The following is an 18210-nucleotide window of genomic DNA, read 5'->3' on the forward strand; positions in this document are numbered from 1 at the left end:
GCAATTCAGTTTCACGGCCTATCGAGTCATTGGTGATGAAAAAGTATTCAAATACCACACACATTAGACCAATCCTATAAGCATTTGCTTATTTTTGTGTTGAGTGCCAATAAGTAAATGTTAGCATACTGTCTGAAGGTTAGTACAGTTAGCATATTCTAATCATTAGCTTGTTAACACTGCATACTGTCTGAAGGTTAGTACAGTTAGCATATTCTAATCATTAGCTTGTTAACACTGGCATTGTTAGCATGCTTAGTTCCCCATGTCCAATGGGCCTAATCAGACGCCCTGCTTGTCAACAGTCAAGGCAAGCAACTGCTTTGGGTCCCAGACCAGTAGGGGCTCCCTGAGAGCTCACAAACTTTAATCATAAGCAGTGGCCAAAAATGTGCAAATTTTGCAATGACAGTAGGAAACCTCCCTAAGATGGCCCCATATAATAGCACTCACTCTAAATACAGTAGATAGATACTTTATTGATCCAGAGGGAAGTTCAAAGCATCCAGTAGCAGCTTACAAAGACATGCACGACATGAAACATTTGTTACAAATAAACAACAACCGCTGACCCCCTCCCATACATATATATTAACCGGAAACAAAGATTCAAGGAAGCCCCTACATGAATTAAAATAAAGTGCAATTAAAAATAGACGTATACAAAGAAATGTACATAACCTGTGCAGGGATAAAAATCTATGTGCAATTTAAAACCTATAAACAGTTAAGAACCGCCGCTAAAATTAGACCTGTAGAAAAAAATAAAAAGTGTAGACCGGAAAATCTCTCATTGCCCTGCTTAGCGTTAGCATTCATTATTGTATTGAAAACCAAAGTTTGCCAATGAAAGTCAACAGAGGAATTATGTGTCTATATGAGAGAAAAAAATAACAGTTAAAAAGAGGAGTAAGCTTCGGGACATTGGCAGACATAATTGTAATGAATGCCGGTTGGAGAGCCCTTCAATACAATTTTCCCTAGGGCCCCAACAGACTCGTAGAATCGTCACTGCTCCTAATTTTACTTTATTTATCAGGAATGAATGTACGCCACAATGCTTCATACTGGTTAAAGACAGCTTAAAGCAATTATTTTGTAATTTGACAATCAGATCACTTGCTCTTCTAAATTAGCAAAAAATGTGTGATTGGCTTTAAGAATAACAACACTGACTTCTATTTAAAAAAAATCTCTGGATATGCTAAATGAATGACTGTATCCTATCTGTGTGTTTCATTTTGCCGTCCGTTTCCACGGTTTCCCTGTAGTCTGGTTTTGGGTCGTATTGAGGTGGTTTAGTGCTGAAGGTGTGGTCTGCTCTGGGAGGAATGTTTGCAGAGCGTCTTGTGTTTAGCTGTGACATACTGCATCTTTCTCTCAGTGAGACTCTGCGGATGATAAAACACCGTCCTGAATGAACATACACTAAAAATCAGTGTGACTGTTTTTAAAAGCCATTATAGATTTACATTTTGTCTCCTCACAGCAGTCTTACCAAGGTCTTCCAGTACATCTGCAAAGAGATGATTAAAGTCTCAGCTGAGTAAAATACCGGTACATAAAAACTTTTGTTAGAGCTACATTTAGTAAAGCTTTTTCAAGTGAATCAACTTCTTCTTCTATGTTCCTGTGATTTTCTTCTTTCGACAGCATTTACCTGCATGTATCACCTGTCATCTTCACTTTCCTTCATGTGATGACTGGCTTAACTGGACTTGTACTGTGGGTGTAACTGGCCTATGAGAGGAGTCAGATCCTGTGGGGACCAAAGGTGGAGTGGAGCTCAGGGGTCAGGCTCCTCTGAGAGCCACAGCTTTAGTCTGAATGGTCGTCCTGTTCAGCTCACACACCGACCCAGGGATGGCACTTTAGAGCTGGATACCTCCTCACACCAGGAACGTGGAAAGACCCGTCAGCAGGAGCCACTGGGACTTTCTGTTACAGGAATATGTGAGTAACATTGTCTGTTCATTGTCTTTATTTTAAAGTTAATGGCATAAGGAAGTGAGATATTAGATAATTTGAGGTAGTCTATGATGTTGTTTTGCTGATCAGAGACTAATAAAGTTTGATGAGCTGTGTGTGTCCTCTCATAAGGAAGGGAAAACGTTGCTTTCATGGTTAAAGTAATACAGTTTATAATGTTTTTAAGAAGCAGAATCTTACAACATAATGTGTTTTTAATCTAAGTTGAGAAATTGCATCAAAGAAATGAAAGTATTTAGTGTTGAAAATGGACTTAATTGTGAGTTCTCTAGTTTTGATCTGATAATTGATAAGGTTAGGTTAGGCCAAGAAATTTGACATCACATTTTTTTGGTTTAAGTTTAATTGACTTTTATTTAAAATCCTCTTGTACACTCATATCAGTTAATGTAGTTTACAAATGACTGATTGGCATTATTTCTGTACTACAGGCACTTATAGCCCCGGACCCCAAAAGAAATTGAAAATGCCAGCCTACAAAGACATGTTGGTGTTTGCAGCACTTTGTGCCATTTTCGGACTGACCCAATGTCAAAAATTACCAAGTAAGTTTACATTTTTTAAACAATTTTTAAATGACTAAAGCTGATGTTTCTCCACTGCATGAAGAAAACTGATACTGGAGCATCACAGAAACAATCATTTCTGATAGTTATGTGAGGCTGGATTTGTTGGACACGCTTCCTTTATGACAGAAACCTTGTGAAACACTTTTGCAATTTCAATTAGGCGCTTTTTAGCTACACAAACATGATCAGCGTGGATCAGTAATAACAACTTTTTATATGCTATCATTATTGGCTGCTTGGATTTTAGACTCTTAGATTCAACACTGTACTATTGTAATATGACCAGCAGATGGCAGTGTTTTTCTTGCCTTGTTCCCAGCAGTCACACCAGTCTGGTATTTCCCGCTCTCATCAGTGACTTGGTGGAGACTGAAAGGTCAAAGAGGTCATGCTTAGGTTAAGTTGTGAACGGGAGCCTTTGTAGCCATGTATCTAAGTAACCGATGTCATAAATGAACTGAACATAAAATGAAACAGTCTATCAGCGGAGATAGGATGAGAGCCAATGTTCCAATGCCAAAGTCGTGTGCATTGAGTTTTTCTTTTTGTTATATATAGGGTTTTTTTGACTCTTACTTTTCACCATTTATAATCATATTTGTTCAGTATTTTTCTAATCTAACAGGAAACACCACAGACACGCTGATCTCACTCAAAGTGCAGAACAAAGCGCTCAGTGTTAAGACTTCAGGAGCCAAATCCAACAGTGAAAGAAAGTAAACAGCCTTTTAAACAGGTTTAATAGATTACCTCATGTACCTGAGAGATGGCATTATTAATAACAAGTGATGTAGCCGTTTAAATAAGTCAGCAGTGATGTAAGATTTACAAGCAGCTCAGCACCTTTGATGCCGTGTTAGTGTGACGCGTGGCTAATCTCGGTGTTTGTGCTGCGAGGTTTTGATCTGCTGGAGGAGTTTCATGTGCCCGAATCGAAAGGAGTGAGGAGAGTGGACGGTTCTCAACCCGAGGCGGTGGCCTACAGAGTCAACCCCTCGATCCATCTACGCAAGACCATGAGGTAAAGTACTATAACACCTGAGCCCTCTCATTTCACTGAGGATTTAGATTTCTTAAAAAAGTAACTTAAAAGAGCCTTAAAATTATATTTCAGCCAATCTCAAGGTTTCTCAACTGGCAGCAGTGTTTTAGTTAATCATGACATCACTGTTAGGTGTGATTGCAGGTGCAATAAGGTACTCTTCTGACCACACACATTGAAGGGGGAAACTTAATACCAGTTAGAAACAGTCCAGCCAATCATGATGTCACAGGGTCCTTTGTTACACCTGTACACACATCATGACCACATCTATAACACGATGCATTGAGGTCTGCAAACCAGTTTTTTTCTGCATTGAAGGTCAAGTAGGAGGGTTAGAAATATACATTAAAATGAGAACTACATTCAGTGTGTAAAACAGAAATACTGATCCCAACTTCTTAACTTAAATAGTTTCCATTTGGTGGTTGTTTTCTTCATATCATTAAAGGTTGTATTTCAGTGTTTTATAGAAAAGGGGAATCACATTGGTGTTGCAATGTTACGGATCCCCTAAGGGGCCATGGGGCAGGAAACAAGTTTCTCATGCACACCAGAAACTATTCCCAGAGCACAAGAACTATGTCTGGTGCTCTTGGAGAATGTGCACAGACAATATTTTCTCATGAGCACAAGAAACTATCTCACACACGATACCTTCCTGTGCGCATGGGAAACTTTCTCGTGCTCACAAGATCGTTTCTGGTGAGCAGCAGATAGTTGCGGTTACCTGAATTTTTTTTTTTACATTTCTGCCAGTGTCCCTTTAGGAGCTCCATACAGTATATGACAAATATATTGAAACCTCACACATGTATGACTGTACCAATCAAAAGGCCCAGTTCTTTCCAACACACCCAGTTTAAAGTTACCATTAAAGGTATAATAAGCTACCTTCGATCCAGCAGATGTCATACTTTAGTACCAGTCGCTCAGACCAAAACAAAACTTTACTTTGGCCAGACCTCCTCTGTCCCTCAGCGCACCACCTCCCCTCCTCTTGTAGTGTTCCATCTGAGTGAAGCTTTCTGTAACACTGATCTCCAGTCTGATATGTAGGATATAAAACCAAACAATATCTTTTCTTCAGTTTGGAAAGTCTGTTGGTACCCCTGAAATTTGCACCCTTGCGACGACACTCCACCATTATGCCTCGACAAACAGTATCTCTGAGTGGGTGGGGCTCTCTCTCTTCCACCACAAGTGGCAAGGCTAATGATTGGAGGAACGGAGGGATGGTGTCACACTGAGAAAACATGTATCGAACGAGTTTGAGCCATTAGGTGACACATTGACATACTAAAGGAGGTGCTGCCGCGTCAGTGTGAACACAGAGCTCAGAACAACAAACACAGATGAGGGAGTTTGACTTCTCTTCTTTTTTACAAAGTCACAACTCAACAATATATTTAGTTAGGAAAGTGCTTTAATGTCATATCCCAATGAAATTGTTGAATATGTTGAAATAAAATCTATAAATACAGATCCTGGAGGGTACAGTAAATAATAGCGCTGGTCATCATTTTTTGTCCAAATTGAATTGTCGAAGGACGTATTACACTATTTCCATTAGCATGCTCACATAGTAAAAAAAAAAAGATGGTTAACATTGTACAACTGCTAAACATCAACATATAAGCATTGTATTGTGTGCATATTTACAAGCAGATGTTAGATTTTAGCTCAAAACACTGCCGACCTCACAGAGCTACTAGCATGTCGGCAGACTCTTTGTCTTGTTTAACTTTGAATTCTCATATTCTGGCGCTGGAAGCAGCATTGTCTTTGAATTAACTGAAAAATGTGCTTTGTTCAAAAGAAACAAAGATGGGTTGTCTGCTGGTGCATCATAAAAGTTAAAGGATAGTGTCATATGCTAATGTGACATTTAGACATAAGATTAGAGTAGCTGTTTTTCCTTTACTCTTCCTTTAATAAATAAAACCCGTATGTTCCCACAGAGCCCCTAATTGTTTTATAAAGATCGTTGGCTATCTTTGATCCGACTTTCTAAACCTCACTTTGTGCCACAGCGACGTGTATCCAGATGGACTCCCCTCTGATTACTCCGTCATCGCAACATTTAAAATAACCAAGGACGCTGCTAAGAAATCCTGGGACCTGTGGCAGGTCAGTGACCCTGAGGGACGAGAGCAAGTGGGCCTGCGTTTCCAAGGCGACACGCGCTCTCTGGACTTCTTCTACAGCAGCCCTCGCGGGAGCCAGATGCTGAGGACGTTTCATGGCGTGAAGAAGTTGTTCGATGGCGAGTGGCACAAGCTGGCGCTGAGCGTGAAGGGCAACCAGGTGAAGCTGCTGATAGACTGTGAGGAGGTCAGCGTTGAGTCCATCGACGAGGCGAGGCCGGTCATCCAGCGAGGATTCACTTCCATCGTGAAGCGGGCTGCAGGCGACCGCTCTTTGTCTGTAAGTTAAATATCCGGGGACTTCGATGTATCTTCTTGAATCTTTCAACTTCCTTTCATTTGCGTTACAACTTTCAGTCCTCATTCAATCTTGTATCTCGTGCCAGGTTGACCTCCAGCAGATGGAGGTGTCATGTGACCCAGAGCAGGCTTATTCAGAGGGCTGCTGTGAGCTTTCAAATGTGGTGAGTCTGCCGTCATTCAACATGGTTTCTCTCCTTCTTCCAGAGAAAGTTTTTAGTGTTCAATCATTCTCTAATTTTTCTGTTCATCGCAGTGTGGGGGGTATGCAGAAATTGGCCTAACAGCTGGAAGAGCATCTTGCAAATGTATGAACGGACAACCTGGCATTCAGGGACCACCGGGGCCAAAGGTGAATTTTCATGCACGATGAGGATTTAGCTGAACCTACTGAAGAGACATTTGTGCTAACATTTGTTTAAAATTCTTCTTCAGGGTCACAGAGGTCTCCCAGGAGAACCCGGAGACGCAGGAAGACAGGGAAACTGGGTAAATACATTTACAATAGACATACACTTGGTGAGAAACACTAATTGATGACTTTTTTCTAGCTTTAAACCTAAGAGTCAGTCCCTTATTCCTGAAAAACAAAATATAGACTTTTACGACAGTAATGCCACTCAGTCATGCAGTAACTTCTGGGCCTCCATGCCTGTGTGGTGGTGACTGTACAGGATCTGCAGAAACCAGCAAATACGACGTGGATGTAGCTGCAAAGCTGAGCAGATACAGCTCATTCCAAATCTTTGAGATCTGATCTGTTTTGATTTTATGGAAGTTTTGCATAATTAGAGGTGTGACTGACATGACTTCAAGCAGAGGCGTTGTAGTTGTTTTCCACGAGGCTTAAGGCCCACCTTCACTCCATGTCGCTGCATGTTAAAAGGTAGACCTAAAGTTAGGTTGAGATAGCATTTTTAATATGACGACCCCCAGTGTTGGGCTTCAAAACTCCCCTTCAGAACCCAGAGGGTGACATCATTGAGGCTACGTCCAAGGTTGATACAGTCTATGATTTAATTGAATTGAGACTGGCGAGATGCTTTGAAGGGGCATTTATTGCAGTAGGACTTTTGTACACCATCTGTAAACCTCTAGGCGATCTACTGAAAACCTGCTCTTGAGACCCCAGCACTATATTATTGTTGTTCATTTTGGTCATGTGATAAATTACCAAGAAACGGGTACAATTTGTCATCGACCAAGACATTTGACATTGGGTCAGTATATTGATCGGTGTACTAGCAGATGACCAACAATACTTTTGAGGCAGATACTGTTACAGGAAAAACTCCATTCTTAATCTCACGTGACACGGGATAATTGCATGTTCTAGTGAAGTAGGAATATGGCCTTCCTGTTGCAGCACAACAAAGAGTTAAACCGATCTGTGGGTGACATTGTAAAACCTTGTGAGACAGCGGCGAAGCTGTGGAAAATGGCAACAGAAGTACAGCTGAGACACGACAGGATGGAAACAGATCTGGAAGCAGAAGCGCTTAGCGATAGTAAACATAGGGGCTCCATTCAGAGTCTGCAAACTCATGTCCGCTTTGCAAAAGATTCAGGGGGGAAGCCAAGATAAACATGTACTGATACACATTGGACAATAAATTTGTTTTTGTAGTTCTGAAATATCCATTTGCATGTTTAAACACAGGAATAGAATATAGGATTCAAGAGAATCTGGCAAACTATCACAGGTTTTTTTTTAATGGTTTTGCAATTCCATTTGGAAGAAACTGAGCCAAACTTAATGAATCCCACACACACAGGGAAAACAAGGCCGTTGAGCAATAACCCTCCAAGTGTCTGGTAGTAAGTGGCATTACTGTTCTGAACTGTTCTGTTAAATGTTTGCCATGTTTTCTTTCTTAAATGTTTTCAGTTGGCGGTTAAGTCAAACTAGTTCACAATCCAAACGGTGAAAGAAAAGACAAGTTTGGAGAGTATTAAATGAACACAATGTTCAGCTATCAGGAGCCTGTTAAAAAGGCTTCAGCAAATACACTCATATTTTGTATCCTTCGGGGAGCTGCAGTGCAGGCGTGATTATTTCCACTTTAAATTTATGACTTGTTAATTATTTGACGCTTAGCAGTCACTCTTCTGTTGGATCAGATCTGTGAGTCTTTGCACAACTGTCCGGAGAACATGTGTTCAATGAGGGAGGTTCTTTCTAAACAAATGTGACGGTGTTGCATTTAACATCCCCCTTGCATTCAAGGAAATCCCCCCACCCCCCCACCCCCCCTGTGCTGCTCCCTGCAAACACATGTATTCTAACATTTAAAGCACATTTCCAGAGCTGTGCATGCTACACATTGATGTCCTGAATTGCAGCTGTAGCTCATCTGGGAGTAAACATCTGTCTTGTGTAAGTCGTTAGAGTTTTGACCTCCTGCCAGCTTGTGAATCACGGAGCCCCAACATGTTTATCTCCTCCCCTGCTGGCATTCGACGAGGGCATTTCCTGGCACAGATATATGAACTGTCCATCTCAGGTGGTGGGTGGTCCCAATGCTTCTCGGAGCTATGCCGCCTTAAAAAAAATGTTGTAAAGTTCACGGTCATGCCTTTGGCCGCACTGTCGGCCATCTTTGAGGTTAACCTGCGCCCAGCTGACTTTGCTCAAAAGTGTTAGGTGAGATGGTCAAATAAACTTCTAACACAAAGGCACCGTGGCCTTTCTCAATCTGTTTGTTGATTCAGGGAAACACAGCCAAATGGAAAACACTTTTACTACTGAGGAAGTCAACATCTGTGCAAACAATACTCCTCCGTTATGTTGCCTTTATGACTAATGTTCCCTAAATCCTGCTGAATATGCATGTGTATATTTTCCACCAATGTGACATTTATATAATGTTCACAATTTTAACTCTTTTCTTTTAATGTTAAAGAGAAGACTTTGGGAGTTACACCCTATTCCATTGTTGAAGAGAGTTAGATTAACATATCAGTACCACTCTCATATCTGAGTAGGAAATATAAAGCTTAAGCCAGGAGACGGTTAACGTAAAGATTTACAGCAGTGGCAGAAAATCAAGCTATACATTGTGCACTGCTAGCCCAGGTGTCTCTCGTAAAAGATATTTCAGATCATTCTAGATAACTCCTTGTTGAAGTTGACTTACTAGCCCGGATTTGTCGGCTATAAAGTTCAAATATAAAGTTAATAGCTCCTCTCAGGCACACTGAAATGCACCAATTGGGTTTTTTCTACACACTAAACAAAGGAATGCATAAGAATAAGTGAGATTTAGAGGTTCTGATCGGCTCTCTTCAAACCGAGCTAGGCTAGCTGTTTCCCCTGTTTTCAGTCTTTATGCTAGGCTAACTCCCTGCCGGATGTAGCTTCATATAAAAGTAATGCAACTTTTTGGGTTATCCCTTTTGTCTTCCTGAAAGTTAGAAATGTCTATCATATGACGCTACAGCCAGATGTTTGTTAGCTCAGCTTTAAGGTATAATATGAGACTTTCAGAGTAGAGGTCCAATATCAGTCGCACTTTAGCACCAGTCTCTCAAGCCAAGACGAAGCTGTCCCTGAGTGCACCACTTCCCCTCCTCCCTTAACCCCTCCCTTAGTGTTCTGACCGTGTGAAGCCGTTTCTATGACTGGTCTCCATTCAGATACGTAGCCCGAAGTTTGATTGTTGGTTTTTCTTGAATTGTACTCCCTACCATTATGCCTCTACCAACAGCATCCCTGAGTGGGGGAGCTTTTCTCGCTTCCCCCCACGTGGTAGCAGGGCTAAAGGTCGGACGAGGTTGGGTTCAAGTGAAAGAAACATGTTCCAGCCTCTGAGCGACATAAACAACCTGAGGGAAGCGCCGTCCCATCAATATGAACACAGAGCTGAGAACAACAAAGACAGAGAGAGTTCGACTTATTAGAAAGTTGTTACAGCCAACATTTAGTTAGGATAGAGCTTTAATAGCACATAAAAATGGTAGATTGTATATCTTAAAAAAGGAAAGTCAGACCAATATATTAAGTTAGGTCATAATAGATATCTGCGATTGTAGATGTTGTACCTTTAACTCTCTTCAAATTTAAGTAAAGCTCTTATAATTCACTGATCATTACTAATTGTCAAACATGTCATCTTTAGCAGTACTTGAAAACTCCCCTGAAAATTAATTTTAAGAAGATATTTTGTTATCTCATTTACAGTCAGACCTTATGTTTCCCCTTTTTGTAAGTCTATATGCTAAGCTAAGCTAACCCCCTCTGGCCCCAAGTTTAATACTTATTGTGCAACCTCAAGAGTGCATTTGACATGGTGCTATAAAGCATACGAGTGTGCTTGACAAAAATAAAAGATGTCTTTATTCAATATCTGCTTTGCGGCTACGACTTCAGACACATCAACAGCTGCTTTCTGATCTTTATTTGGAGATTAATTGTGTTTATGAGTAAACTGTTTCTCTGCCTGGTGCATCCAAAGTTTAGTCTCTGTAAAGTTATGATTAGTGACTTTCTCACAGTGGGAAGAGTTAATGATGTTCACATGTAATGCTCCATTTCTCACACTGGTCCGTTTACAAACAACCAGCCTCGGGGGTACAAAGTCTAGCTTGTGATTAAGGGAATCTTGTTTTGCAGGGGATCAGGGGAAAGACAGGAGACTACGGCAACCTGGGGGAGACGGGCCTGAAGGTAAGATTTGCTATCAGGGTTCAGTTTGGCTCGTGAATGACACATGAATGAAACCTCACACACTCTCATGTCCTCAGGGTGAAGTGGGAATCAAAGGCGAGAAAGGAATGAGAGGACTCTGGGGCCAAGTGGTAACTCATCACACTCAGATTTATCAATATCTTTTCCTCTGAAATGTTACAAATCTGTATTAATGAGCTTTGTATTAACAGGGAGAAAGAGGTCCGAAGGGGCTGAAAGGATTAAACGGGGCTGCAGGCTTCAAGGTAAACTCCGCCACATGAGTTCAGGCTTTAACTGGCTGTTTAATTAGGTAATCTGCTGCCAGTTATTGACTTTTCATTGGATTCCTGTGCAGTTCGTAGCTCAAGCTGTATAACTTTATAGATAACCCAGAGGGTTTCATGTCGACATTTGACTCTAATTAAAGGGAGTTCGGGGGCCACCTGGAGATATCGGAGTGACTGGGGAACCAGGAGAAGTTGTAAGCTAAACTTTTAGCCTCCGCGGTAAGCCCTTTTTTGCAAGTCATTATGCAATTACTGTATCACTAACACTGTGACCTCCTTGAAGGGCCCTCAAGGCGAGAGGGGATATGAAGGGATTCCTGGGTTTCAAGGAGTCAAGGTACTCGTGTTTCCTCCGTCTTTTGTCATCTGTTTATCTCTATGCAGGATTTAATTCCATCATGCTTTGATTTTTCTAGGGTGAAAAAGGGACCACTGGGGCAGAAGGGAGTACTGGATCCAGAGGAAAGCAGGTGAGCGGTTGGGGGATTCCCTGCTGAGGATTGTCATGCTAACAGATTTTTTTAACTATGATACGACGCCAGCAAAATTTTAACATGTTTGATACCAAGGCAACAAAAAAAATAAGTTTAAGTCATCCAATTGTGTGTACATTTTGTGTCATTCCTGTTTTAAATTTCCCCAAAATGAAAACTCCTGCACACTGTTTAAAGTGCACAAATACCTTGGAAACACTTCTAATATGTTCGTGCTATTGAGCCAGTGCTCTCTCTCTTCTGTAGTTTTTTCGGTACTTTTAGATTCTATACAGATCATTAAATTAATGGAGAATATATCTTTAAAACACAGTATATCAAAAAAAGTATCAAAGTGTCGAAAATTCTGACAGTCTTACTGCTAAATATCCTGAAGTAGACGGTCTTAATTCTTTGTCAACTTCCTTCAAAATCCTCTTATTTGAGTGCGGAGAGCCAGTAAATCATTTCAAATGTGGTAAAACACTGGGACAGAGCTCTGTGTTTGGCCTATGTGCCGTCTCCATAAACAATATTAGTTCATGTGGACGATTCTGGCTGAGACCTGAAGGCCTGAGCTACATCAACATCAGCCGGTGAGTCATTGAAACAAGAGCCTCAACCACAGCGATAACCGTCTCAATTGTATAGAAAACAAAGGCTTCTTTGATGTCCTGTGTTGCTTTTTGGAATTGAATGTGTTCCATGTGATGTTTAAGTCTTAACTCATGTCGCTCCATATGATAATTTGTCAGGGTATTGTTGGGGATCCTGGAGACAGGGGCACTGCTGGAGAGAAAGGGAAGCCTGTATGTATCACAAATTAAACGTAATAATCTGAAAAATTATGATTATGTCGTAAAAAAAAGTTAATGTTTTGAAGTTTGATAGCTGTGTCTTTTGTCTGAACGTGTGAAAAATAGGGGATCCAAGGACGTGTGGGTGGAGCTGGCACCATCGGTCCAAAGGTGATGATTCACACGGAGCATATATTTACATATTTAATGTGTCTGTTTTCTACTAATGCTTGTGTTTCCCCAGGGCATTGTTGGAGATCCAGGCATATATGGAAGAGATGGCGATCCAGGATTAGAGGTATTATCCTCCGCAGACAATGACATCTGAATGGATTTTAGAAGAAGTGCACTTTTATGATCGTAAGTTTGATGTATTTCTTGCAGGCTTATCAAGGACCACAAGGTCTCAGTGGAAAACTCGGGAAAAGTGGAGCAAAGGTAGCTGTCTCATATTGTTTAGTTTTGTATATTATCGTGCAATTAAGTTGTTTTTTGGCTGATTTATCTGTTGTGGTTTGTCTATTTTACAGGGGGAGAAAGGCACCCTTGGGCCAGCAGGAGAAATGGGTCCCCAAGGCCGAACTGTAAGTCACTTTTTCAGTCACTGAAGACAAGCTCATCGTGCATTTCCTATGTAAAGTAGTTCACCATCTTAAAAGAAAAACGTCAAAGTATAAAGCAGTCCTTTAGGTCGGTTTAATAAATGTTTTATTCTCGAGGGCCCAAGAGGTTACAAGGGTTCTGCAGGGAAGCCAGGAAGACCCGGATTTATCGGCCCACCGGGACCTACTGTAAGTGCTCCAGATGATTTTTCAGGGCTTCTCCTAACACTAGTTCATTTTCTTCAAGCCATTAAACGTTGTCATGTCTTCACAGGGACATGTGGGTGTGCCTGGAAAACAAGGACCCAAGGTAAATATATCCTCATCCATTACCCATTAGCACTGACAGCTAAATTACCACTTTATACCACCAAGGGAAGGAAGTCAAATAGAATCAATCCAACCACACTATTCAGGATCTGTAGATGTACAGCAGGTCTGTGAAGTTCTAAATCCTTCTATATTAAATATTTACAATCCAATAAACAGTGTTTTTTTCATTTGCCTTGTGCAGGGTAACACTGGAATCCAGGGAATTCAAGGAGTCAAAGCTGAGCAGGTACAGCCTTGAACTTCTCATCAGATGTGATCATCCCTACATCAGAGTGGTTCTCTTTTTTCTTACTGTGAATTTTCTCTTGTTAAAGGGAGAAAAAGGAGGCAAAGGGCCACAAGGGAAGGTGAGCTGTGACTCTGATATGTTTATATAATGTTTCCATTCTAACATAAAGCCACTACCAGTTACACACAACCACTCACATGTCTTGGCACATCCCATTTATGTGAATTATGTCTGCAGACTTAGACATGAGCAAGGTAAAAATACAAAACTTTTTAATTAAAAACTTGTGATTTTGGCGCCCCCTGTGGACAAAGCGGTACCTCTTAACTCTATGCTGATGAGATTGTCCTGTACATGTTTATGTTTAAACAAAAAAGTAATCTTGCTTTCTCTTAACAACCAATCGTATCTCTCATTGTGAATCTTTACCATTTAAAAAACACAAATACTTTTCCTTCAGTGTGCTGTTATCACGTTGTCTCACACTTTTAGCCCCTTTGCAGCAGTTTCAGGCAAGAAAAAATAACTACACAGAAATCATATAGAGGCATCAATATTCATTTAATTCTGTTTCATAACCAAATAAAAATCTTGCACACTTTCTCAGGGCCTTGTCACTGAAAGGAGCCGCCCTACAAGTGATCGTTTCCTTACGCTATAGGCTGCGTTTGTCACGTTCACTGTTTAGAAACCAAACTGTCTGAAAACCTGATATCAATCCAACAAGAGACATTCCACACTTATGTTTAGCATCTGTATATGAAATGAGTGCAGAACCACCCACAAGTCACCCAAAATGAATATTGCACATTTCCGTGGTGTTCTCTGCAATCATGATTTATGATCATGATTGGAGAAACCAGTTCCTTTAAGAATTTGTGTCTTATCTTTCAAATGCAGGTCTTTGCACATTTCTAAACTTACATTTTGTATGCCCAAAAATACTTGTGTTTTACTTCTAGTTTCTTTTTTTATCAACAATACATAAAAGTAGTTTGTACTTTGTTTCATCTTTAATTTTCATCTGACATTATAAAATGTGTTTTCTTTAACTTTGTGTTCATGGAAAACCAATATGTAAATGTATTCTGATGGATGAACTGGCTCGGTTCTGCCTGCACTTCTGCTCATGTTGTTAACCTGCTCTGTAGGTTGGAGACAGGGGCGAGCAGGGTCCTCTGGGAGGACGGGGGAAGCGCGGGCCGGCGGGCCCACCTGGACGTTCAGGTACTGTCGGTGTCAAAGGAGTTCGAGGTGAAGGAGGACCAGATGGCTTTCAGGGGCCTCCGGGTCCACCAGTAAGTAGAATATCAGCCTTTCAGTCTTTAGCTTTTTTGGCTGATACAGCAAGTGTTGCAATGCTACAGCAGAGTACAGTATGAGTGTACACTGTAATGGCCTCTACTACATTTGGCACTTCATCTATCTGCTAATGATGGCGCAGAAACAGCAGCGTAATCATTTTCAGTAATGGCTTAACTGACTGACACACTTAAAGTGTTTGCTGACAGCTTTGGTGGGAAGAACACATTTAAAGAGTTACACATTAGCCCGTAGCTAATAATGACTCACAGCAAGGGTTTCATTTAGTGTGGCTATAAATCCATAATGAGCCTTCAGGAAATATTTCTGGCTCCATGTGTTCATCGCGTCTCTCTGAGCAGCAGCCGTTGCTTCAGTGTACCGTGTTCTGTAATGTTCCGTACTACACGTCCCTCAGTTGGGTCACTTCCAGTGATGGATGTGGTAATGATTTTCTTACACAGGGACCGACTCTCCCCGCTCAACACGTGATCGAGGTTTGTAAGAAAGTGGTCATGGAGCAGATGTCCACCTTTGCCAACTCAGTGAAGAGGACGTGCGCTGCAGTGTGCCCTCTGTATGGGGACGTGCCCATGGGCGCCCCTGGTCCCTCCGGACAGAAAGGACCCCCCGGACCTCCCGTGAGTGATTTATAGATACGATGTTCATTGTTCAAGCTGGAAAAAGATTGCAACGTTTTTATTTTTCACTGAATAACTGATGTGGTGTTGCTGTCTAAGGTCCTGCAGACCTTCAGCTAACAGGCTGCCAGAGTGCAGCACACGGTCCATACATTGTTCGTTATTTGGCTCCCCGGGCGAGTAAAATGCAAACACATTGCGAGGGTCTGGACCGGACTACGAGAGCTGGAGTATTTGGCAGAAGAAACTTGCAATGAAAACATTACGATTTTCCACGTCTCCATGAGGACAAATAAGGAGTCACAGACTAGACACTTGGTCTGTGTTGAACGGGGCTTTTTGGAGAGACTCGAGGCTGTCCTTGGATTGAAAAGCCTTTTCCACATTATTATACAGTTCAGAACCAATTCATGTTGCACAACTCCTTTAATCACAGCGACTATCAGCCTGATAAATGCTCTTGAAGCCGTGATTATATTCAAACGTATCACTATATTAGATTATGGTGGGTATGCCTCATGTGGTGGGGCTCAATGCTAAATTGAGAACAGGGATGAACCAGTACTGTAGCATGTTTTCACAACAACGTGTCACATGACCAGCAGAGGAGATCTCTTCAGTTTTGTGCACAAAGCTGGTCAAACAACGTTAAGGAATGACTTGAAAACAAGGAGACTAATGATTTATTTTCCTATTGATGTTGTCGTCAGGGCGACCCCGGTAACGATGGTGTTGTTGGAGAAGTGGGACTTCAGGGCTTCTATGGCGAAGCTGGAGACCCAGGCCGACAAGGAGACACAGGTGTGGAAAAAATACTAATCTGACGGATGATTTTATTTCTATGAATATATTGAATAAGAACACCAACACTATAACTCACTGATGCTTGTTGTAGCATGAACCAGTAGTGGAAAAAGAATTCAGACGAGCTGATTTTTTGGGGGCCGAGGGCCGAACAGCAAGCTGTAAACACATCACTTACGTGTAATCACCTTGTAAAGTTGCTGTTGTGAACGTGCTGGCAATCAGTAGCTTATTTGCACTTCCAACTGACATTTAGCAACATTACTGTTTATTTGGAGGCGTGTTTATGGCTCCCTTTTTCACTTAGTGGTTCTTTGATTTATTTTAATGAAGCTAAATGTTGACTCAAGCATGACTTGATCAGTTTATTTTCTTACTTTAATTACGAGCTCTGCAGAGACAATAGATGACAAAATTCCCCTGGTGATGTCATCATGATGTCATCAGTGGGTTATCGCTACCTAAGCTTGGACATTACGAAACATTTTTAATCAGAAAGCCGCCTTGGGGCGCCATGTAGCCTAGCCTAGCCTAGCCTAGCCTAGAAGTTCTAGCGCTATCCCCTAAATACAGAGACTATAGTCCTTGAAGCTGGACGCCCGTGTTGGACTTTGACCTTCAGCACTTTGCCGCATGTGATTCCCCCCACTCTCTCACCCCTGGTTCCTACACTATCTGCTGTCTTCCTCTGTGGTAGTTTTAAACGTATAGGCTAACATATGAGTGTAGCATGATGTCACACTAACACTACATTCCTGTGCCAGGTCAATGAAAATGAGGAATATTTACAAGGTGTTTTAAACATATTTTAATAATGATGTCAGTAACACATATGGTCGATGATCAACATGTACAAAGTGGACTGGAGTCCTGGGGGAATTATTTTTGACCTGTCTGCTTTTAATCCTATGTGTGTGTGTATTTCTGTGTTGCAGGTGATAGAGGAGAGCAGGGTGACAAGGGGGCCAAGGGTCATGGCCTAACTGGCTACACTGGAGATCAGGGACCAAAGGGTGAATTCATCTTCAATACCTAATGATGCTTGATGACTTTAAAATGAGGCATTACAGTAACTGATGAGAACATCTGGACCTGCCACATCATTTTTTACAAACTAGTATCAGCTGAGTGTGTACTTGAAATCCCAGGACAGTGAGAGGAGAAGTGTTATAGTAAGAGGAGTGTGATATTTGCCAAAAAGGAAATAATTTTTCTTTGTAATTCTCTGTTCTTGGAAACCGTGAAAGGCGGTCTTACTCAGCTTACTGAGCAGACAAACAATCCAGAAGACTAAAACATGTTTTTTTTTGTCTGGATCACAGGTCAGCGTGGACGTCTGGGCAGAGCCTTTAACGGGCAGCCAGGAAAACAGGGTGAGAGGGGACACGTAGGCCGGCCTGGACTCAGGGGCCACCCAGGTCTCAGAGGACCTCCAGGTGTTTGTGTCACCTCTGGGTGTGCTCAGCTGGAATCCATCAGCCAGACGACTCAGCCGGCACCGCGGAGGTTGAGGAATCGCCAGTAGAGGAATGCAAAAGAGTCTATGTGGACAGTTTATCAAATAGTGAGGAGGAAAACATGGTAGATGTTTTTTTTTGTTAATATGTTATTGTTGAAATAAATTGACATTTTCATGTAAATATGCATCCAAACTGAACTCCTGGGAACATTCTCACCTCAAGAGAACAACACCAGTATGACTGAAAAAGATAGTGGTAACAAATATTTGTACAAAAAGGCCGCTTCATTTGATAGTTATATTTAAACAGAGTCGACGCTGTCTTTTAAACATCTGTTCTTTATAATAAAAATCCAAAAATGGTATTGATGTTTTTTTTTACTATCAGGGTCATTGCACAGAATTCTTGGCCCCGATAGTCCAGAGTCCAAGTCAAGTCTCAAGTCTTTGAGGGGCACGTCCAAGTCTAGGCTTTGTAGTTTTAATAGGTGATAATAAAATGAATGTTTTTAAGTCATAACAAAGCAAATCCAGCAAATGCAAGTAGTTTCCCTTTATTGAAATACA

The 18210-nt window shown here is 41.4% G+C and overlaps 1 protein-coding gene across 1 annotated transcript; it reads left to right on the forward strand.

The window, feature by feature from the left end:
- Nucleotides 1-1533: 1533 nt before the first annotated feature.
- Nucleotides 1534-18004, forward strand: zmp:0000000760 (collagen alpha-1(IX) chain). The gene is made up of 27 exons (XM_061039612.1): nucleotides 1534-1953; nucleotides 2421-2534; nucleotides 3456-3579; nucleotides 5634-6027; nucleotides 6134-6211; nucleotides 6304-6399; nucleotides 6483-6536; nucleotides 10660-10713; nucleotides 10791-10844; nucleotides 10926-10979; nucleotides 11144-11197; nucleotides 11287-11340; nucleotides 11420-11473; nucleotides 12232-12285; nucleotides 12400-12444; nucleotides 12518-12571; nucleotides 12658-12711; nucleotides 12804-12857; nucleotides 12993-13064; nucleotides 13150-13185; nucleotides 13390-13434; nucleotides 13523-13555; nucleotides 14589-14735; nucleotides 15204-15380; nucleotides 16091-16181; nucleotides 17120-17197; nucleotides 17507-18004. Exons 1-27 carry the CDS (start codon nucleotides 1743-1745, stop codon nucleotides 17707-17709), a joined length of 2538 nt encoding a protein of 845 aa, XP_060895595.1. The 5' UTR covers nucleotides 1534-1742; the 3' UTR covers nucleotides 17710-18004.
- The last annotated feature ends 206 nt before the right edge of the window (nucleotides 18005-18210 follow it).

The sequence above is a fragment of the Labrus mixtus genome, chromosome 6 (assembly GCF_963584025.1).
Source record: "Labrus mixtus chromosome 6, fLabMix1.1, whole genome shotgun sequence".
Taxonomy (NCBI): domain Eukaryota; kingdom Metazoa; phylum Chordata; class Actinopteri; order Labriformes; family Labridae; genus Labrus; species Labrus mixtus.

Bases quoted from the DNA above. Each gene is read 5' to 3' on its own strand.
- zmp:0000000760 (XM_061039612.1), top strand. From the start codon at position 1,743: ATGAGAGGAGTCAGATCCTGTGGGGACCAAAGGTGGAGTGGAGCTCAG. The intron at 13,186-13,389 runs GTAAATATATCC...TGCCTTGTGCAG, and splicing joins CTGGAAAACAAGGACCCAAG to GGTAACACTGGAATCCAGGG. The intron at 15,381-16,090 runs GTGAGTGATTTA...TGTTGTCGTCAG, and splicing joins AAGGACCCCCCGGACCTCCC to GGCGACCCCGGTAACGATGG.